The sequence below is a fragment of the Oncorhynchus masou genome, chromosome 8 (assembly GCF_036934945.1).
Source record: "Oncorhynchus masou masou isolate Uvic2021 chromosome 8, UVic_Omas_1.1, whole genome shotgun sequence".
In the NCBI taxonomy this organism is placed as follows: Eukaryota; Metazoa; Chordata; class Actinopteri; order Salmoniformes; family Salmonidae; genus Oncorhynchus; species Oncorhynchus masou.
This window is the reverse complement of record NC_088219.1, coordinates 11,301,507-11,324,931: the sequence shown is the minus strand read 5'-3', so window position 1 is coordinate 11,324,931 and position 23,425 is coordinate 11,301,507. Positions and strand designations below refer to the sequence as shown.

Below are 23,425 nucleotides of genomic sequence, written 5' to 3'. Positions count from 1 at the left end.
GGACACTAACTTTGGAGCCAGACCAGATGGTCGAAACTCAGCAAAGGCCTTTAACAGGATGCAGTAAAGAATGATGTTGTTATCGAATAAAATATACATTCCCAATTAAATGTGAAGTAAACGAAATAAAAACACAAAATAGGAAACAACCAAGAGCTCAAAAAAGTTAAATAGGCTGATCACATTAAATTTGAGATCTAAAACAGCATTGCTTTGTAGGCTTATATATTACTTTTGAAAAGCTTTTCGCCAGTCGCGTGATATAGAGAATGAAAGAAAGAATGGCGGTGTGAAGGAGACGTATTATATCAGGGACTTTTGCTGCGTTCAAATACTAGTCGGAACTAGGAAACTCGGAACTACAACCAAGTAAGCAAGTGGAACATTTTAGTTTACTCGTTCCACGTGGGAATTTGATTTCCGTTGTTGGATGTTAAAATTATAATTTATCACAGAAACCAACAGCTCACTCATGAGCATCCATTAGAATCCAACAGCCCATGCGTGGCGAACTTTCAATACTCTCCAAACTGACGCACAGGTTTTACGCACAGAAAGCTTAGCCATTCGGGTTATTTGGAGATCAGTGGATACAACTGCGTATAGTTAACATGCTGCTCATGAACGGACTGGGACTAATAGACTGACAGCTGGTATCAATGACAGTAAATTGCGTAGTCTATGTTCAGCACTTTGCCGCGGAAAGGGGAACGATGCCTCATTCACAGGCTAGTCGGAACTAGGATACTCGGACATTTCCGAATTGCTAGCTCAGGGGTGTCAAACTCATTCCACAGTGGGCCGAGTGGCTGCAGGTTTTTGTTTTTTAAACTTTCAATTGCCAGGTGAGGGGAGTTACTTACTAATCAGTTACCTTAATTCATCAATTAAGGGTGAAGGGAAAACCCGCAGACACTCGGCCATCCATGGAATGAGTTTGACACGTGTGCTAACTGGTTGAGCGCGGCACGTGTATAACTACAACCATTTCGGACATTTCTGAGTTTCCTAGACCGACTAGCGTGTGAACGCAGCATGCAGCATAACATATGGGTCGTTTGGGCACGCTTATTAGTTCGGTGGGTGTGTGTCGGCCAACAAACAGGTGCTTTCAATCGTCCCAATTAGTAACCATACCATGGTAGGTGGGTATAAAGGTTGGAGTCTGTATCTTAACCAAAATAGCTAGCATTCCCACTGCTAAACACTAGTCCTGCCTGGTTTACGCGTGTTTGAGTAGATAGAACGCAATGGCCTCCGCTGGTCTCCAGATTCTGGGCATTGCCCTGGCTATCATCGGTTGGATCGGTGACATCATAATCTGCGCGCTCCCCATGTGGAAGGTGACTGCTTTCATCGGCAATAACATCGTAACCGCGCAGATCTTCTGGGAGGGCCTGTGGATGAACTGTGTGCTCCAGAGCACGGGCCAGATGCAGTGTAAGGTCTATGACTCCATGCTGGCATTACCTCAGGACCTCCAGGCCGCCAGGGCTCTGGTCGTCATCTCCATCCTCGTGGCTGTGATCGGCATTCTGCTCTCCATTGCTGGGGGGAAGTGCACAAACTGCATCAACGACGAGGCGGCCAAGTCCAAGGTGGCCATCGCATCCGGTGTGTTCTTCCAGGTCGCCGGCATCCTCTGTCTGATCCCGGTGTCTTGGTCTGCCAACACCGTCATCAGGGACTTCTACAACCCGCTTCTCACTGACTCGCAGAGGAGAGAGCTGGGCGCGTCGCTGTTCATCGGATGGGGCTCTGCTGGCCTGATGCTCATCGGGGGCGCACTTCTCTGCTGCCAGTGCCCCCAGCGCAAGGAGGGTGGGTACTCTGCCAAATATTCCGCCCCGCGCTCTGCCGCCAGTGGTGCGGCCTACGTCTGACAAGACGGAATCCTGAAGTTGTCTTAAATGGAGACTGATGTATGAATGTGAATTTCTTCGCTTAACTGCAGGGCACCATGGAAATTCGAGTGGGGATTAGAATTGTGTTTTTCATGACATGTTTTAATGCTTTAATAAATCTTTGTACTTTATTCTCGTTGAATTCATGTTTTGGTTCAAGCAGGCTATGGTGTAGACTGGAGTTTAAACTGTGTTCACAATCTCTTGCAGGTCAGTTCCAATATTGGGCTAAACTACTCATCTGCCCCTGAGCAAGGCAATTAACCATAATTACTCCAAGGTTTCCTTTAATGGCTTTTTCAATTCCATGTCCTACTTGTACATATAGTGAGCAGGACTCTCTAACCCCTCTACACTTCTGCTACTCTGCTCATCATGTATGCAGTCACTTTAATGCAGTGTCACTTTAACAATACCTACATGTACATACTACCTCAATAAGCCTGACTAACAGGTGTCTGTCTATAGCCTTGCTATTCTTTTTTGTCTTTCTACTGTTTTTATCTTTACTTACCTACACAAACGCACCATTGGTTAAAGCCTGTAAGCATTTCACTAAGGTTTACACCTGTTGTCTTCGGCGCACTTGACAAACTTTGATTTGACCCCTGCATATTCCCCTGAAGCATAAATATTTAAGTAGGTAAACCATAACGGTTCTCTATGGGGAGTCATTTGTACAGAACCAACGGCAAATTATTAATTGAAATTAACTTCAATAGCCTAGACCACAAAATAAAGATTTTACTGAGTTACAAGGACAGTCAATGGGCACATTGACTTGGGCCCTAGTCTATGGAGTTCACAACTGGGAATACTGATAGGCATCTGGTCACATGCCTTTTAAAGAGGGGCATGGATCAGAAAACCAGTCAGTATTTGGTGTGACCATTTGTGTCGTGTGGCATTTCCTTTACGTGAAGTTGCTGGATATTGCAGAGAACTGGACTGCTGTCCGTACACGTCAATTAAGAGCATCTCAAACATGTGGAATGTGTGAGTATTGAAGAATTGGGACATTTTCAGCTTCCAGGAATTGTGTACAGGTCCTTGTGACATGGGGCTGTGCATTATGCTGAAACAGGAGGTGATGGCGGCCGATGAATGACACGACAATGGGCCTCAGGATCCCGTCACAATATTTCTGCATTCAAATTGCCATCAATATGAAATTGTGTTGTCTGTAGCTTATATCTGCCCATACCACCACCACCATGGGGCACTCTGTTCTCGTTAACATCAGCAAACCGCTCACCTACACAACACCATATGTGGTCTGCAGTTGTGAGGCCAGCTGGATGTACTGAGTGGCCTTTTGTCTCAAGCACAAGGTGCACCTGTGTAATACTGTTTAATCAGATCCTTGATATGCCACACCTGTCAGGTGGATGGATTATCTTGACAAAAGTTGAAAGGCTCATTAACAGGGATGTAAACTAATTTCTGCACATTTTAGAGAAATAAGCTTTTTGTGTGTATGGAACATTTCTGGGATCTTTAATTTCACCTCATGAAATATGGGACCAACACTTTACATGTTGCATTTATATTTTTGTTCAGTGTATTTCCATGGTAACCACTGTCCACCCTCACACATTCCCATACTGGAGAATCAGGACAAGCCAGTAACCTGAGACACAAACTAGCTCAATCCCCTCCCTGTTCTATTTCCTTTCACAATGCCTCCAGTGTTACTGACACAAGGAAATGTGCTCTCATTCGACAAATACAGCAACCCTCTCACGGCTGCCTTGGCTTAGATGCAACTTGTGGACTTGTAATCATTGTTAGTTTCAAAGAGGACAAAGGGGATACAATGCTCTGCTCTCACAGCTGCCTTGGATTAGCTGCAACGTTTGGATTCATGGACTTTTATAGATAGAATGGAGAATTTGACTTGTCCGCATCTGAACTATCAGGCCTTTTTCCAAGACCAGTCTCATTTTGTAGTGTAGGAAATACAAACTATGCGAAGTCAACCCCACATCAGATCCAACAAGCTAACGACAACGTGGCCATTACAATACTTCCAGAACCCCTGATTGGACACTTTCAACTATTCCGTGGAAGAACAATGAGCCGACAGATCCTTGCCTTTGTCCTGGCCTTCATCGGGTTCACGGGGACCATCGTGATCTGTGCCCTGCCCATGTGGAAGGTAACAGCCTTTGTCGGAGCCAACATTGTCACTGCCCAGGTGTTCTGGGAAGGGTTATGGATGAACTGTGTGATCCAGAGCACGGGCCACATGCAGTGTAAAGCCTACGACTCCCTCCTGGCCTTGCCCCAGAACCTGCAGGCGTCCAGGGCTCTCATCTGCGTCTCCATTGGGGTCAGTGTGCTCGCCATCGGGCTGACTGTAGTTGGGGCACGCTGCACCAACTTCCTCCATGACGACTGGCTGGCCAAGTCGAAGGTTGGCATTGCGGCAGGCGCGGTGTTCATGGCAGCGGGGGTGTTGTGTGTTATCCCTGTAAGCTGGTTCGCTCACACCATCATCCAGGGCTTCTACAACCCTCTGGCCACCCAGGAGAGGAGAGGGGAGCTGGGGGCATCCATCTACGTGGGGTGGGTGTCTGGAGCTCTGCTCATGATTGGAGGGGGGATGCTCTGCAGCACGTACAGGTGCTGAGGAGGGAGAGGAGGACATTCGTTATGGATGCCAAAAGAGAGAAGAGAGGATATCAAATGCTGGCCTTGTCCTGGATGGATGAGGGAAGGAATGGATAAGGGGAGGAAGGGAGGAGAGAGAGGGCTTAAAACATTGTATGTTTGAGGAAGAGAGAGGATAACACATTCTCTCCTCACTCCCCTAAAGACATGCCTAAGTCTGGGATGATTTAGTCCAAATTGCTCCCACCTAGATTATTTTCTTGTGTGGAGATGTAGGTGAGGCCTGTAGATTAACTGTGTAGTAACTGTATGGTGAAATTCACAGGACAGGTGCAGTGATTGCATCCCAAATGGGACCCTATACCCAAAATAGTGCACTACTTTTGAACTGAGCCTTAAGGGCCCTGGTCAAAAGTAGCGTACTATATAGGACATAGGATTCCATTTTGGATGCAACCTCCTCCATCACCCCAGACAGGGGTTTGCAGCATCAGAGAGGCAGAGTGTTCCATCATGGCTGTTTGTGGAGGAAAGATAGAGGAGTAGTTCTGAGTGATGTTTTAACATGTTTCTTAATTGATTGTAAAAAAAAAAAAAATGTAAAAAAAAAAAATGCTTGACAATGAGAGACTGGTATCTGCTGGACAGCTCTTTATTCACCAGCCTAATCAGAGAGTTTTAAACAGAGTAAACAGATACACTGCTATACGACTGAATCCCTGCAAAATCATGCAGGGTAAGGTGAGACGGTACCCCTGAGATACAGTATATGACTGTACGTGATGGAGATCATACTCAGGTTAGATCAGAATAGGTCAAGTTAGATCAGACTAGGTCAGGATAGATCAGAATCAGGGTAGATCAGACTAGGTCCGACTCATGTTATATAAGACTCAGGATAGATTAGACTCATGTTAGGTTAGATCAGATTCAGGTTAGATCAGAATAGAACAGACTTGTTCAGGTTAGATCAGACTAGGTCAGGTTACATCAGGCTAGGTCAGGTTAGATCAGAAGTAATAAAATGCACTTTGTCTTTGATCAAAACCTATATCTGATATAGATTATGTTAAGGAAACGAATAATGATTGTAATGATGAGTCGTGATGAACAACATTATCAATAAACTGCTTTCCTACATGACTGAGCATTTGTCTGATTGTATGAAGTGTAGACACAAAATGACACATTTAAGAAGGTACAATTTTAGTTTTTATTTATTTTGCGTAAATATTATGATATTTATATAAATTAAGGGCAGTGTTGACATTCAATGTCATAATTATACAGCACCAGTCAAGTTTGGACACACCTACTCATTCAAGGGTTTTTCTTTATTTTTAATATTTTTTACATTGTAGAATACTATTGAAGACATAACTACTAAATAACACATATGGAATCATGTAGTAACCAAAAAAGTGTCAAACAAGTCAAATATATTTAATATTTGAGATTCTTCAAAGTAGCCACCTGTTGCCTTGATGACAGAAGCTAGCTAGCTTACTTTGGCTAACGTTAGCTACTAGCTGTGTAAAGGCCAGGGGATTGTTTGGAAGAGAAACTCACATATACTACGAAAGATAGTCCTCCTTTATTTCTGCTTACCATCACCTGTTATTAAAATGACAACAATGCCTTGCTAGCTGACTTACTTTACTGACTCACTGTTTCCAGAAGCACTGTTTCCAGAAGCATTCTGCCCTGTTCTGAAAGAACTCCCTGGGTTTACCATTATGCTGTAGATGTTTCGTCAGGACGTGTCGTTATATTAATTTGTTCATTTGGATTGAATCATTACCTAGCACTTCCCCGCGCAAAACACATTGTGAGCGCACCTCGTTATTTCTCAAAGTTAGTATGAAAGAGAGAGAAACTGATCGGTGCATTTGCATTTCATGACAAAAGAGTCAGTCAGTCAGAACTTGTTGCTAGCATGAGTCCATTTGATGACAGCGGTGAGTGATGGCGAGTGGGAATGACAAGTCAGTGGCTCACAGCACATTATCTGCTGCTGAACGACAGCGCTGCAGCGTGTGTCTTAGAGTGATCTTCAAGAAAACTGCATAAAAAAGATGCGGTTAACAGCAAAGTACACAGGCATCTCCCTCTCGCACAGCTGCCAAACTGAGCAGAGACCGCTGCTAACTGAGCAGAGACCGCTGTTAAGCAGAGAGCACCCTGAACAGAGACCGCAGTTGCACTTGGCCAAATCAATTCCAGTAATTAATGAAATAATTCTACATTTACACTGACATTTGTTAGTGTTTACATACTGGAGAGGGAGACCAAATCGACGACGCTGGACAGAGTGGAATCAGGTGTATGAAAAAGGCAGTTTATTTAAAGTCAGAGATATCTTGTCCTGCAGTTAAGCGTGCACGGACCTAAGCATATGGCTCTGCAAGGAGTCAGGTAATTAGGCTGCTTAGACAGAGTTTGCAGAGGAAGTTATACACAGAATAATGTAGGTGGATTCTCGTTGTGTCATTTTCTGACTGGTCCCGAAGAGTTGGAGGCGGGCCTGCTCTTAGCCAAAGCAGGAGCCCCATTGGTGCACAGCAGAGTCTTCTGCTCTAGGCACCCGACCAGTAGAGGGGGGTAGAGTGTGAGTGTTCGTGCTCATGAAATGTCTGTGTCAAGGAGGCGGGAGATAAGGGAAGCTGGCAGTATCAGCGTTAGGCTAAGGTGTTTCCTGTTTATGCAGGAATGCATGCAGGGTTCAATGTCAGTGTAATAGTTTGGCACTCTAAGCTCGTTAGTGTTGCAGGATGTTCTTTGTAGTTTGCAGGGGAGTATATTTTGAGTGATGGCAGCCATATGTCCTTGCATGAAGGCTCTAAGCTTGGCTGAGGACACCTGGGCAAGAGTTGTCTGAGGACCACTGGCTCAACCAGAGTATTGACTAACTAGTAATGCTTGGTTACATGATTATTATATTTATATAACACACGTCGCGACCCACTTTAGAGTATTGAATGTCAAGCATGGATTCAACCACAAAGACCAGGGAGGTTTTTCAATGCCTCGCAAAGATGGACACTGATGCAAAAAAATCTACACTAGAGTTGCTTACCAAGATGACTTTGAATGTTTCTGAGTAGCCTAGTTACAGTTTTGACTTAAATCGGCTTGAACATCTATGGCAATACTTGGCAATGGCAATGATCAATAACCAACTTGACAGCGCTTGCAGAATTTAAAAAATAATAATGGGCAAATATTGTACAATTCAGGTGTGCAAAGATCTCACAGCTGTAATCGCTGCCAAAGCGGTTTCTAAGATGTATTGCCTCAGGGGGGTCAATACTTATCTAATCAAGATATATATTAAATGTTTTATTTTTCATGAATTTGTTATAAATGTTGGAATTTTTCTACCACTTTGACATGAGAGCACTTTGTGTAGATCATTGACCAAAAATGACAAATATCTCACTTTGTAATACAACAAAATATAGAAAAATCTGTATGTATGTTCCTATGTACATTTAGGGGACCCTCTCCGGAGGAGATCTTTGAAGGCAAGGGACGCAAGGGAATGCGGGGCGCTAACACAGGACGCACTGGGCTGTGCAGGCGCACCGGAGACACAGTGCGCAGAGCCGGCGCAGGATATTCTTGGCCATAGAGATGATGCAGATGTGTGGCACCATCCGTCCTGGCTGCCAGCACCATCCGTCCTGTGCTAGCACCATCCGTCCTGGCTGGGCACCATCCGTCCTGGCTGGAATACCCACTGGATCTAGCACCATCCGTCCTGGCTGAATACCCACTCTAGCACCATCCGTCCTGGCTGGATACCCACTCTAGCACCATCCGTCCTGGCTGGATAGCACCATCCGTCCTGGCTGAATCTAGCACCATCCGTCCTGGCTGGATACCCACTCTAGCACCATCCGTCCTGGCTGAATACCCACTCTAGCACCATCCGTCCTGGCTGGATACCCACTCTAGCACCATCCGTCCTGGCTGGATACCCACTCTAGCACCATCCGTCCTGGCTGAATACCCTAGCACCACTGGCTGAATACCCACTCTAGCAGCATCCGTCCTGGCTGGATACCCACTCTAGCACCATCCGTCCTGGCTGAATACCCACTAGCCCGGCCGATGCGGGGAGCTGGAATATAGAGCACCGGGCTATGAGTGCGCACTGCCTGACCAGTCACACGCTCCCCATGGTAAGCACGGGGAGTTGGCTCAGGTCTCCAACCTGACTCAGCCAGTCTCCTTGTGTGCACTGCCTCTTGTGGCTGCCTCTTGTGCTCCGCTGTGCCATCTCCTCATACTGTCGCCGCTCTGCTTTCTCCGCCTCTATCTCCTCCCTTGGACACCGATACTCTCCAGCCTTTGCCCAGGGTCCCTTGCCTTCCAAGATCTCCTCCCATGTCTATTCCTCCAGAAAACACTGCTCCTCCCGGCCACGCCGGTTGTGGTGGGTAGTTCTGTCACGAACGTCGTCAGGGAAATGATCGGACCAAGGTGCAGCGTGGTGAGTGTACATTTGACTTTATTTTAAATGTGGCCAACAAAACAAGAAACAACAAAAAACGACCGTGAAGCTTACTAGGGCTATACAGGCCACTAACAAAGACAACTAGTATGATTCCCAATCAGAGACATCGATTGACAGCTGCCTCTGATTGGGAACCACACTCGGCCAAACACACAGAAGTACAAAACATAGAATGCCCACCCCACATCACACCCTGACCTAACCAAATAGAGAAATAAAACGGCTCTCTAAGGTCAGGGCGTGACAAAATCAGAATATTGTTGATGATCCTTGTTGTAGATGAATGGGAGGAGACTGGTTAAAAAATTATTTTTAACCTTGGTTCAACCCAATAGTAGGAAGGTGTTCTTAGGGTTTTGTACACACAGTTTACAATTCCACAGAAGCTGTGCAAATTGAGGTTTGGAAAAAAAATCTAATTTGTATCCTATTTTTCCAAAACTTTCAGCACACATATCTTCCAACATACAGCATGTCAAGTACAGCACCCGATGTCACAGGATGGCCAAAAAGATCATCAAGGACATCAACCACCCGAGCCACTGCCTGCTCACCCCGTTATCATCCAGAAGGCGAGGTCAGTACAGGTGCATCAAAGCTGGGACCGAGAGACTGAAAAACAGCTTCTATCTCAAGGCCATCAGACTGTTAAACAGCCACCACTAACATTGAGTGGCTGCTGCCAACACACTGACACTGACTCAACTCCAGCCACTTTAATAATGGGAATTGATGGAAAATGATGTAAATATATCACTAGCCACTTTAAACAATGCTACCTTATATAATGTTACTTACCCTACATTATTCAACTCATATGCATATGTATATACTGTACTCTATATCATCGACTGCATCCTTATGTAATACATGTATCACTAGCCACTTTAACTATGCCACTTTGTTTACATACTCATCTCATATGTATATACTGTACTCGATACCATCTACCATATCTTGCCTATGCTGCTCTGTACCATCACTTATTCATATATCCTTATGTACATATTCTTTATCCCCTTACACTGTGTATAAGACAGTAGTTTAGGAATTGTTAGTTAGATTACTTGTTGGTTATTACTGCATTGTCGGAACTAGAAGCACAAGCATTTCGCTACACTCGCATTAACATCTGCTAACCATGTGTATGTGACAAATAAAAATTTGATTTGATTTGATTTGATTTGAGTGTGCCTGAGTGTGCCTGTGTGTTTCGGTAGTGATATCATAAGGTGGGACTGCCTTCTTTTGAGGGAAGATGCTTCAAAATAAACAAAACTACTAATTAGATCAATGTCTTTCAATGTAAAACAACTCAATATGTTCTATTGAAATAATAGTGTTAATTACAAAAATCAGAAATTGCTTAATTTTCAAACATGAAGTTTCGGAATCAGTGATTGGGACAGAAACAGATGTATAAACAATAGAAGAGTTTCGGGTCAGGTGACATACCTTAGGAAACCAGTTTCACTTGGTTGATGAGAGAGAAAAACTCCACCCTATTCCGTCACTTTTCATGGTAAACCCTATAAGTCAGAGACGTAGAGTAGGTGAGTTCTTCATTGTCAACAACTACCCTGTTCAGACTATACTCTCCTGTCTCTCTCTCTCCCTCCATCAACTCAATCCATCCATTCTACCAGGGCTCCATCAGGATGGTGTCAGCTGGGTTACAGATGCTGGGTACGGCCCTGGCGATCATCGGCTGGCTGGGAAGCATCATCATCTGTGCTCTGCCCATGTGGAAGGTGACAGCTTTCATCGGAGCCAACATCATTACAGCCCAGACCGTCTGGGAAGGGTTATGGATGAACTGTGTGACCCAGAGCACGGGACAGATGCAGTGTAAGGTCTACGACTCCCTCCTGGCCTTACCTCAGGACCTGCAGGCCGCCAGGGCTCTGATCATAATCGCCATAATTGCCGGCGTGTTTGCCATCCTGCTGGGCATCGCCGGCGGGAAGTGCACCAACTTCGTGGATAACGAGAGGTCCAAGGCCAAGGTAGCCATCGCTAGCGGAGTCGTCTTCCTCATTGCTGCCCTTCTGGTTCTGGTCCCTGTCTGCTGGTCGGCCAACACCATCATCCGAGACTTCTACAACCCCCTTTTGGTCGAGGCCCAGAGGAGGGAGCTGGGAGCCTCACTCTACATCGGCTGGGGTCGGCAGGGCTGATGATCCTGGGCGGGGCGCTCCTCTGCTGCTCCTGCCCCCCCAAAGATGAGAACCACAATGTCGAGTACTCCAAGGCTGCTCGTTCCGTGGCTGACAGCAGCAAGGCCTACGTCTAGAGGGTTAGACACACCACAGACCACACCACCACAGACCAGCACCAAGGGATGAGGGGATGGATAGCTTGCCTGGGTGAGAGGACTGGGAGGTGGTGGTGTTGAAAATGGGACTCTCCAGGTTGTTCACTGTGCTGTTGTTACTGATGCTTTCTCTCTCGTGTGAATTTGCTGATGGAGTTCTTTGCTTTTACTGTCATGTTCGACTGTGGTACCAAAGTGAAATATAAGATGTATGAGTGGGTTGACAGTGTGTTGGCTAAAGTATGTACTTTTCTAGTTAGTGTAAAATGTGATGTCAGTTACTGCGCAACTCATTTAGTCAAGTAGTCAAATCCTTTTCTAAGGCCTCAAGTCTACAATCAAACATCGTAAAAACAGAATTCCACTCACTTTTGAAGACACTGTTATTATTAATTTGAAAGCATGTTTTTGGACTCTTTCTGGAATTTTAGTTGTAAAACAACTGGCACGTTCATGAATCAGGGAAGGTTGGATTTAACTGTTCGATTAACATTGTTTTCTGTTTTTGTATGTCGCCTTCCAAAGGTCACATGGATTTGTTTTGTTTTTATCACTCAATACCAGCATATATTATTATTATTAATATTATCCTATATTATCCACATCCTAAGACATATTTAAAAAACAATATATTAAGTATTCTATTATTCCAAGTAAACGTTTTAATAAACAATTATATTTCAAAGTATTGTTGGATCCTTTTTTAAACTTGACCTCATAATGACTGTTTGTTTTCCTGAGGGGAATAGCACAATGTGTATGTATGTGTGTCACACACCGAAAGTGTGTGTAGTGTGACGCACCGAAAACAACTGGTTGGGCAGTGCTGCACTCAAATAGTTGTGCATGAAGGAATCTGTGCGAACAGGTATGTTACTAAGAGATGTGACAATGTGACCTACTTCAGAGGGAATGCTACAAATCAACACACAGAGAGAGGGGGAGATGAAGAAGAGGAAGAGGTAGAAACAGAGAGGGAGATGAAGAAGTAGAAACAGAGGGGGAGATGAAGAAGTAGAAACAGAGAGGGGGAGACTACTCAGTCAAGTAGGCCTGCTAGTGATAGTGGTGGAGATGTATCCACTCAGTCAAGTAGGCCTGCTAGTGATAGTGGTGGAGATGTATCCACTCAGTCAAGTAGGCCTGCTAGTGATAGTGGTGGAGATGTATCCACTCAGTCAAGTAGGCCTGCTAGTGATAGTGGTGGAGATGTATCCACTCAGTCAAGTAGTGATAGTGGTGGAGATGTATCCACTCAGTCAAGGCCTACTAGTGATAGTGGTGGAGATGTATCCACTCAGTCAAGTAGACCTGCTAGTGATAGTGGTGGAGATGTATCCACTCAGTCAAGTAGGCCTGCTAGTGATAGTGGTGGAGATGTATCCACTCAATCAAGTAGGCCTACTAGTGATAGTGGTGGAGATGTATCCACTCAGTCAAGTAGGCCTGCTAGTGATAGTGGTGGAGATGTATCCACTCAGTCAAGTAGGCCTGCTAGTGATAGTGGTGGAGATGTATCCACTCAGTCAAGTAGACCTACTCCACGACCCACAGCAACGCAGTCTTCTATGGACCAGTTTATGCAAAAGTCTATGTCTGTAGCAAAACCAGCCTAAATTGATATTGCATTGGCTAAAACAATTGCCACCGATTTCCAGCCATTTTCGATCGTGGAGGACAGAGGATTTAGAAATTATAGCAATAGTCTAAATCCAATGTACATAATTCCAAGCAGCAAAACCCTTTCAAAATCACTTATTCCACAACTGTACGAGAGCACACAGGCTTCAGTGCGGCAAAGAGTCCAAAAAACTACTGCAGTTTGCCTTACCACTGACTGCTGGACATCAAGGGTAACCACTTCTTACATGTCAGTTATATGTCACTTCATTGAAGATGGTTTGATGTTTAGCTGTCTTCTGGAATGCTTTGATTTCAGTGACAAACACACCTCAGAGAACTTGGCAGAGGAACAGTTGAGAGTGGCCAGAGAATGGTAAGTAAATGGAAAAGTGGTCTGTTGTGTTAGCGACAATGCAGCTAACATAACCAAAGCCATGAACATGTTAAAATGGACCCATCATCCATGTCTTGCCCACACAATCAACCTGACTGTAAGAGATGCTCTGAAGGTGATGAAGCCGACTGTGGACAAAGTGAAAGCAGCTGTGGAATACTTCCACAGGAGCACAGTAGGTGCTGAAAAAAGTCTACACAAAACTAGATGGGGATGTCATCATCTCTACCCTGGCCGCTGTCAATGCACCTGTTGATGCTCTGACCCAAGAGGAATGGGAGGTGGTGGAGGAGGTGTGCAGAGTCCTGGAACCCTTTGAGCAGGTCACTGTGGAGATCAGTGGAGAGGTACAGTAAGCAGTTATTACTACATCATTATTTAATCCAGTATTATATATGTATATGAGCAGTGACGAGAATGTAGTATCAATAGATAAAACATGAGCCTGAACTAATAAGTTACTGTTCTCTCTTTTCAGCTACAGTGGGGTAAAAAAGTATTTAGTCAACCACCAATTGTGCAAGTTCTCCCACTTAAAAAGATGAGAGAGGCCTGTAATTTTTATCATAGGTACACTTCAACAATGACAGACAAAATGAGAAAAAAAAATCAGAAAATCACATTGTAGGACATCACATTTGTAATTAATTTATTTTCAAATTATGGTGGAAAATAAGTATTTGGTCAATAACAAAAGTTTATCTCAATACTTTGTTATATACCCTTTGTTGAAGGTACAACGTTCATCTGTACAAACAATAGTGCGCAAGTATAAACACCATGGGATCACACAGCCGTCATGCCACTCAGGAAGGAGACGCGTTCTGTCTCCTAGAGATGGACGTACTTTGGTTAGAAAAATGCAAATCAATCCCAGAACAACAGCAAAGGACCTTGTGAAGATGTTGGAGGAAACAGATAGAAAAGTATCTTCACCCACAGTAAAACGAGTCCTATGTCGACATAACCTGAAAGGCCGCTCAGCAAGAAGAAGCCACTGCTTCAAAACCGCCATAAAAAAAGCCAGACTACGGTTTGCAACTGCTCATGGGGACAAAGATCGTACTTTTTGGAGAAATGTCCTCTGGTCTGATGATACAAAAATAGAACTTTTTGACCATAAAGACCATCGTTATGTTTGGAGGAAAAAGGGGGAGGCTTGCAATCCGAAGAATACCATCCAAACCGTGAAGCACGGGGCTGGCAGCATCATGTTGTGGGGGTGCTTTGCTGCAGGAGGGACTGGTGCACTTCACAAAATAGATGCATCATGAAGAGGTAAATTATGTGGATATATTGAAGCAACAGCTCAAGACATCAGTCAGGAAGTTAAAGCTTGGTTGCAAATGGGTCTTCCACATGGACAATGACCCCAAGCATACTTCCAAAGTTGTGGCAAAATGGCTTAAGGAAAACAAAGTCAAGGTATTGGAGTGGCCATCACAAAGCCCTGATCTCAATTCTGTAGAAGATTTGTGGGCAGAACTGAAAAAGTGTGTGCGAGCAAGGAGGCCTACAAACCCGACTCAGTTACACCAGCTCTGTCAGGAGGAATGGGCCAAACTTCACCCAACTTATTGTGGGAAGCTTGTGAAAGGCTACCCAAAACATTTGACCCAAGTTAAACAATTTAAAGGCAATGCTACCAAACACTAATTGAGTGTATGCAAACTTTTGACCCACTGGGAATGTGATGAAAGTAAAAAAAGCTGAAATAAATCACTCTTAACTATTGTTCTGACATTTCACATTCTTAAAATAAAGTGGTGATCCTAACTGAGTTCTTACTAGGATTAAATGTCAGTAACTCTGAAATACTGAGTTTAAATGTATTTGGCTAAGGTGTATGTAAACTTCCAACTTCAACTGTAGATGGTAAATCGGAGAAGGCGCGCCCTGCTGGGCCCTCATAACCAAGAGGACGGATGGAATGGCCACTACCAAGTTCTCTGATGCGTATGACTGTCTAAAGGATCTGGGAAATAAAGCCTCAGACAAAGACTGGGGCATTTTCTATGCTTTTGAAACAGCAAAATATCATTGCCATGTTAAATCAGAGGCTTCGTCAATAATTAAATTAAATTAACCAGCCACAATAGGGACGCCCCTCAGGGGAGACAACATCTTTAATACAGCAATACCCACAGATAAAAAGTAGATCAATCTTTTTGAAGGCCCTATTGTATTTGTTAAACAACAGGTTTTGTATTTTGACTAGTTGATGTCCCAGGGACAGTTGGTTCAGAACAGGTCAATGCAACCTGATTGTGGTAAGAACTATGGAAACAATGGATACACATTGACAGATGTATTTACCTCCGAGTCTACAGATCCCTTGTGTATGTGTGTGTATTTTAGATTGTACAATGCAGAGTGAAGGGTTTGAAAGGATAAAGTGTCTGGTTTCATTTGTTGATTTAGCTTACTTTAATAGAAGTATAGGACATCCTTTGATGGCAAAAGGTCACAAAGTTCAAGGGGGACGAAAACTTTCGCAAGGCACTGTATATATATATATATTATCCCAGCCCCCGTCCATGCCGGGTAGACTGTCATTGTAAGTAAGAATTTGTTCTTAACTGACTTGCCTTGTTAAATAAAATAAATCTAAAATATGCCAACAGAACAAGACAGCATGACCTCTACAGGCCAGACGCTCCACCTGAGAGCAACCAACCTCCTCCCCCACAACCACCAAGCCCCTCACCAGGATGAACCAGACCAACAGAGTGCGCCCGGAACTTCTGCTAACGACATACAGCCCAGACCCGCCAGCCTTGCAACAACCAGCGAAGGTCAAGCAGATTGGAGAGCTCACCCAACCCTCATCACAGTTGATAAAAAGGAGACCTGCATGACTTCTGCGCCCAACCATCCAGCCCAGCCACCTGAGATCGACCAGAGATAATCAACCAGCTAACAGCAGTCAGATGGTACTGAGACAAGACCACCTGTGACCTCTGCCCAGGAGCTTCTGGAAACTCTGATGTCAGACCTTCCTCCGACATCCTCTGATTTCATTGGTCAGGTGAAAACTAAAACAAGCACTCAGGGGTAGCTATTCTCTTCAGAGGTCGGTCCTTCACATTACAATGTTATTATATTTCTGACCGTTTGGAACATGTTTACCGGAATTTCGGGAAAACCAGTCATTTTATAACCATAGTTGCACCATTGTTCTTACATAATATAACCATATACAATTTCAGCAGCACATCTTAGAGTGATTTACTGTGCCATAGTAATGGTGCGTAGGTGAAATCATTGGGGAAGCCAAGACAGGTGTAGGTCATGACAGGATTTTTAAAAAGCCATATTACAACCTGTGTGTTGTAATAATTGCATGATTTGCTCTATAACCTGTTAGTTCATATGCCTTGACACCGTGATATATAGGTCTGAGGCCGAGACAATAAGAAGACACAGTGATATATAGGTCTGAGGCCGAGACAATAAGAAGAAGTGAGGTCACAGTGAGTATATAGGTCTGAGGCGAGACGAAGACAATAAGAAGATACAGTGATATATAGGTCTGAGGCCGAGACAATAAGAAGACACAGTGATATATAGGTCTGAGGCCGAGACAATAAGAAGACACAGTGATATATAGGTCTGAGGCTGAGACAATAAGAAGACACAGTGATATATAGGTCTGAGGCCGAGACAATAAGAAGACACAGTGGCAGAATAAATTCAACCACACCTTTGTTTCATCACAAAACTGGAGAGCAACATCTGTCTGGTTAAGTCCACAAAGCATATTGCATGTAACAATCAGTTAGATGACCTACAGCACGGTCAATCAAGTTAAAGTAAAACTCTACCCAAAATACAGAAATCATCCGCTATGATGCATTTTGTCTCAGATGATCCTAATGATTAAATACACATGATTTCTGTATTTTGAAAGTTACATATCATGAAAACTTGATTCTGACAAGCACAACATTTTGGTACTGTCAACAATGGACTAATGAAACAAATACCAAAATATCGGTTTTGGGTGCAGTCCGCAAGTCGCAAAGAAAACAGGAGCTGCGTTAACATTTCAACATCATCAAATCACCTCTGTCTAATACAGTGACGACTAAAAGATTCCAAAAACAATTAGTACAATCAACGTCAGCTAAATATCATGTGGCTGTCCATGGAACTGATTTCTGTATGCGTGCGTGTGTGTGTGCGCGTGTGTGTGTGTTTGTGTGTGTGTGTGTGTGTGTGTGTGTGTGTGTGTGCGTGTGTGCGTGCGTGCGTGCGTGCGTGCGTGTGTGTGTGTGTGGAAGTAGAAAAACATGTGTCTCCCCCTACTTGTAGAGAAGCTCCAATGCCATCCTCCTCTCATGTTGCTGAAACGGTCTATGACTCTGTCATACAGTACACACTTTGAGTTTTAGTTGTCCTAGGCTACCTGGCTCATTGATCGTAGTGTAATGAAAGAGGCAGGAAGAGTCAGCTCGTCTGTGGTGGTCGGCAAACCCTCATCCTTCTGGCCCGTAGCCCTGCGTGGCATCGATTGTGCCACAAAAGTAGGCTGAAGTGGCAAAATCAATATCAACTTTTATAAACACAGTGTCGCATTTGATATTTGTGCTCATAAACATTATTTTGTGTTAATTCTATGAGGGGGAGGGTGTTCAATTTAATCGTTGCCCCCTTTTACATTTAGATCGTTCCATTGCATAACACTGGCAACTTCCTTTCAACTTCATTTCATGGGCAACAATTAGCCAGCTAGTTAACATTAGCCTACTACATCTAGCTACATATTGAACTTCCATCCTCTCAGGCCAGCGGCACAATGTATGGTTGGTTATAAACATTGGCCAGTACAGAGAATTAAGTAAAACCATTCATGGCCAATTTAGGAAAGGACCCATTTTTATCCCTGTCAATGATGTTTAGCTTGATGTGATGTGATTGTGTGAAGTCAAATCTAAACTGGCTGTGCCACCCCCACAGCATCTGCAATGGATTAGTCCACTGAGACAGGCGCTAATCAGACTGGTGTCTTGTGTACCATGAAAAGAATATATATATTTGTGACTGCTTGACTAAATAAATCTCAGTTGACCAAAATGGGGCCATCCCTGGAGAAGGGACGGGTGGATTATCTGTTTGTCGACATTGACAGTTTATTATTGTGGTGTTGAAAACACAGACCATGATATTGAAGTGCTCAAAGTCAGTATAATTAGTTTATTGGTTGTGTGGTGTATTGGCACGGAAACCTGTTGGTGGAAAATCTGTTGCATATATAATTATAAATATGGCATCAAAATGTTGAAAATCTGTTGCATATATAATTATAAATATGGCATCAAAATGTTGAAAATCTGATTTCCCCCTAACTGAAAACAGGCAGGGAAAGTGAGCTGGTCTGTGGTGGTCAAACGAACCGTCAGCCTTCTGGCCCGTAGCCCTGCGTGGCATCGCCACAACAGCAAGAAACTGGCAAGATGGTGCCGACAGATAGTCAGCTCTGCTTCTTGCTCCAAAGCAACTTTGTCCTACAAGCATTTCGCCACAGCCGCAATAACATCTACTAAACATGTGTATGTGATAAATAACATTTGGTTTGATTTGAAAAGCATGCTTTCGTGGCAAAGCCAATATCAACGTTTATAAACACAGGGTCACTACCGTTGTCATTTGTGCTCATTAACTTTATTTTGTGTTCAATGTATTTTACAGTAAACGGGGAGGGTCATGTGATAATGTTTTACTTTGGGGGGGGTGCATTTTTTTATTATGACACCTTGAGTTGGACCAGCCCCTCCCCCCTTACATTACACTCTACACAGCCTGCATTTCCATCTGTCCCTTGCACTGGCAACAAGCAGGATACTGTTTTCAGTGTCAACATCATAGATTTACCAGATAAGAGCACGCACACACACACACTTAAAGGTGCAATTTCCAGTTATGTGACAAAACAAGCAGCACCTAGTGTAGAGAATAGTTGTACCATCTAAACATTGTATTTTCAGCTGTTTGAAGCTGGTGTGCAAAACTGAAAGTAAAAGATGCAAAAAATAAACTTAAGGGACGCATAGAAATAGCGCACATAGAAACAGATCTATATAGCGCTTCTTAGACTTGCTTTCAATGAGAATGACATATCTTTAACTCACATTTCTATGTGAATTTGGTCAGGTCGCCCAAAAAGTTCCACAGTGCAGCTTTAAAAACAAGACATACTGTCTGAATCACCATCAGCAGCAGTCAGATTATTTGCACCATAACACTTTAAATTATAGTAATTCACAGCACCAGTCCCCTTGGTCCTTTCTAATCTCATAACTGACAGCATGGAATCTGAAACACCCCTTGGCCACACAAAGCCTCCTTCACAACTCCACAAGAAAAGGGAAGGGTTTCTGAAGTCTGGGAGTGGTGGAGTATGGTTACAAACAGTTTTTTCTAGATTATGTTTTTTTTGTTTGAACAAAAAGCTTTTTCTTTCAGACGATCCTGTTACACTAATCCCTCCTCCCCGTCACATCCCTCCTCTGCCTGTCACACTCTGCTCAATGTGTCCCTTCAAACACACATACATGTACACCACACATACACACACGCAACTGACACACATTCTGTCTGTCCCTCACATATTGTAATAATTGTTGTATCAAATTAAACCCAAACCAAAATCAGAAACGTTACGATGCTTAGGATATTCATGAGGGCATCAACTAAGGAACATTGCCTGAATAAACTACTATCTTAGTCTAAAGCATTTGTTAAACTTCCATCAATGTCCACAACCCATAATGCTTTGCATCATACCGCACCCTAATTGCCCAGAGAAGAACCTGGGGCGAGTTCAGCAGGATGCAACTTTTTGGAACGTTCAGATAGAAATTGGCTATGTAGAACAAACATGCCTCTCTGACATGTTAAATAACGTTGGCTCTATTCATGGAATTTCTATCTGCAACATTCGAGAATGTGTTTCAACTGAACATGGCCCTGCTGGGCTAGAAGATGATGTCACAGGCATATGTCTCACCCCCCTCCCCTCCCCCCGAGGGAGGTGTGGTATATACACCTGCTCACTGTCACCTAGGTGGATACTCAGGAGAGAGCGAAGACAATACTGACGCCACCATTCACAGAGAGAGTTTGAGAGGAGGGAGGGAGGGAGGAAGAGAGGACAGAAAGACTGATAGAGGAGGAGGGAGAAAAATAGAAAAAAATAGAGAGGCAGAAAGAGAGAGGTAAAGAGAGTCAGGTGTAGCAGAACAGGTATAGAGACACAGATAGACCCAGAGGTAGGCAGGTAGGAACTGTACGCAGGAACATAGGCCTGTAACAGGTGGGCAAGGCAGCAATCTGGGATCTCTGTCATCTCTGGTGACCCACTATACATAAAAGAAGCTTAGCGGAGGGAGAGAAGAGGCTGAAACTGAAGAAGGGTCAGCTGAAAAAAAAGACACTGTCAACCATTAAAGGACTGAAAGACTGGAGGAAACGGGAAGTGAATAAAGAGTGTTTCAGCTCAGGGCTCACAGACCCTGAACAATCCAAAGGGATTGCCAATAGAGTAGATAGGGACTGTGAGAGACAGAGGTGTGCAAACGTCACACTTTCTAAGGACTCTGACTGACAACAACCAGCAAGCAGCTAGAGAGACAGTGTGTTCTCTCCTCTGCCCCCTCTAACATGGTCTCTCTGGGGATTCAGATGCTGGGCAGCGCCCTGAGCCTGCTGGGCTGGGTGGGGGTCATCCTGACCTGCATCCTGCCCATGTGGAGGGTCACGGCCTTCATTGGAGCCACCATCATCACGTCTCAGACCATCTGGGAGGGTATCTGGATGAGCTGCGTGGTCGAGAGTACGGGCCAGATGCAGTGTAAACCATACGACTCCCTCCTGGCCCTGTCCTCCGACCTCCAAGCCGCCAGAGCACTCACCGTCCTCGCCATCGCCACGGGCACCGCCGGGCTCCTACTGGCCTTCGTCGGGGGGAAGTGCACTCGGTTTTGGACGAGCAAGGTGGCGGGGTCAAAGAACGGGTTGCCGTGACAGCGGGAGCGGTGTTGATCGCCACGGGGGTGCTGTGCCTGATCCCCACTTCGTGGGCTGCTGGGGCGGTGGTGCAGGGGTTCTACAGCTCCGCCACCGATGCCCAGCGGAGGGAGATTGGGGCGTGTCTATACATCGGCTGGGGGGCATCCATCCTTCTCATCCTGGGAGGGGGGCTGTTCATCAGCTCCTCCTGCCCCCTCAGGGCCCACGATGAGGATAAGAGCTCCTCTGTTCGCTACCTGGTGGTTCGCTCTTCCAACGGAGCCGCCTCCAGCCAGGCAGCAGCCTCCCAGCACAGCAGGGGACCGTCCACAAAGTCCCAGGCCAACGGCAAAATGGCCTTTACCAGGTCTCACAGCAGCCAGGCAGCATCTGCCAAGTCTCAGCCCTGGGAAGTGGTGAAAACGAGGCCTCCCTGGGAGGAGTACGGGCTAGGTATGGTAGAGCAGGACTACATGCCGGGGTCTGGGGGGAGTAAGGCACCGTCTACAAAGTCTCAGTTGAAAAGACTGGAGTCTCAGGAGAGTTTGGCAGACAAGTCTCAACCCAGCGAGGATGAATCCTTAAACCCAACTAAGACCTATCTCTGAGACCACACACACACACGCACACACACACGCACACACACACACACACACACACACACACACACACACACACACACACACACACACACACACACACACACACACACACACACACACACACACACACACACACACACACACACACACACACACAGAGAGAGAGAGAGAGAGAGAGAGAGCATGGTTTATGGAAAATATGGACATTAACTCTGCCTTGTTTACTTGTTTATTTGTTTTGTGTGTGAAAAGTGATATTAGACATGTGAATATCTGCTGAAGGATATAACTGGCACTGAAAGGTTTTCTCTTTATTAGTTGGGTTTGTTTATGACATGTAAAAGCTGTTCCATGTGTTGTTGCTGTAATAATGTATGTAAAGAAAAGTCTACTTCCCTTGATGTGAATATGTTTTCAGTCCCTTTAACAATGACCAGACATATACAGTAAGACTATTGATTAGTGTTTATATGAAGCTTCTTGGTTCTGCAGTTTTGTTTTCGTAGCATCATTTTGACACATTTAAAAATACCATTTCCTTTTTATGTAGCTCTTTTACGTGACAAAACTCAGAATTAGTTCAATATGAATTAGTATGTGACCAGCTACGCTATGGAAAGCCCCAGCCGGGACAAACCAGTTTGACAGAGAGTGAGTTGAGGCTGAGCTCACACCAATGGTTTGCATTGTGTTTGGGAGCGATACAATTGGGTGTTCCGAATGGCACCCTATTGCCTATACAGTGCACTACTTTTGACCAGGGCTCATAGGGAATAGGTTGCAATTTGGGATGCACACCGTGATGTTCGTGAAGGATTCAAATGTGAGTTTCACCAGATCATGGACATGTGACGTCTGGGTTTTGTTTATTAAAATACGGATGTTTTCTTGTTTACCCTGAACAAGTATATCTCTACCATGAGGTGAGGATCAAATGTACTGTCGGCCTACATGCTTCTAGCCTACTAAACCGAATGTAACAAACACAAGCTCTGTTTTGCCAAATTAGGATGACAATGCAGGTTTGAGCTCCCTCTGGTGTCTGGATGGGTTTGTACATGAACACAGTAAACACAGTAACTCTCATTGACTAAAGGGTATATATTAATGAGCAGGAGAAAACCCTCAGGCCCCAAGGACTGAATGTACAATATTAATAAATGTTTGGAACCACTTGTGGTGTCACCTTGTCCATATATTGCTTTCATGGTAAGGAAACAAGTAATTTAGTAATTTGGGTGAGCTACCCCTTCATTGACAAACATGAATTTGAGATAAGGCAAAACAGAATGTTGTTTTCACATAGAGTTTGGATTTTAGTGTCAAAAAGGTAGTGTTGCAAAATTCACTTTCTCAAAATTCCCAGGTATTCCAGAGATCCTGGCTTTTTATTTATTTTATTTTTATTTCACCTTTAATTAACCAGGTAGGCAAGTTGAGAACAAG

At 44.3% G+C, this 23,425-nt stretch overlaps 1 protein-coding gene and 1 pseudogene across 2 annotated transcripts; both read left to right on the top strand.

Annotated features, from left to right (window-relative positions):
* The first annotated feature begins 1,235 nt into the window (after nucleotides 1-1,235).
* On the top strand, nucleotides 1,236-5,660 carry LOC135544076 (claudin-like protein ZF-A89). Of its 2 annotated transcripts, none has more exons than XM_064971446.1 (2): nucleotides 1,236-1,741; nucleotides 3,975-5,660. In XM_064971446.1, exons 1-2 carry the CDS (start codon nucleotides 1,251-1,253, stop codon nucleotides 4,534-4,536), a joined length of 1,053 nt encoding a protein of 350 aa, XP_064827518.1. In that variant the 5' UTR covers nucleotides 1,236-1,250; the 3' UTR covers nucleotides 4,537-5,660. The 2 variants fall into 2 exon arrangements, 1 of the variants encoding a protein (XP_064827518.1); XR_010456299.1 differs by lacking the exon at nucleotides 1,236-1,741 and having other exon boundaries at nucleotides 3,604-5,451; nucleotides 5,482-5,660.
* Nucleotides 5,661-10,544: 4,884 nt separating this feature from the next.
* On the top strand, nucleotides 10,545-23,152 carry LOC135543742 (uncharacterized; annotated as a pseudogene).
* Nucleotides 23,153-23,425: the final 273 nt, after the last annotated feature.

Excerpts from the sequence above, each read along its gene's own strand:
- LOC135544076 (XM_064971446.1), top strand. The coding sequence starts at position 1,251 with ATGGCCTCCGCTGGTCTCCAGATTCTGGGCATTGCCCTGGCTATCATC. Across the intron at positions 1,742-3,974 it reads AGAGAGCTGGGCGCGTCGCT|AACAATGAGCCGACAGATCC; the intron begins GTTCATCGGATG and ends ATTCCGTGGAAG.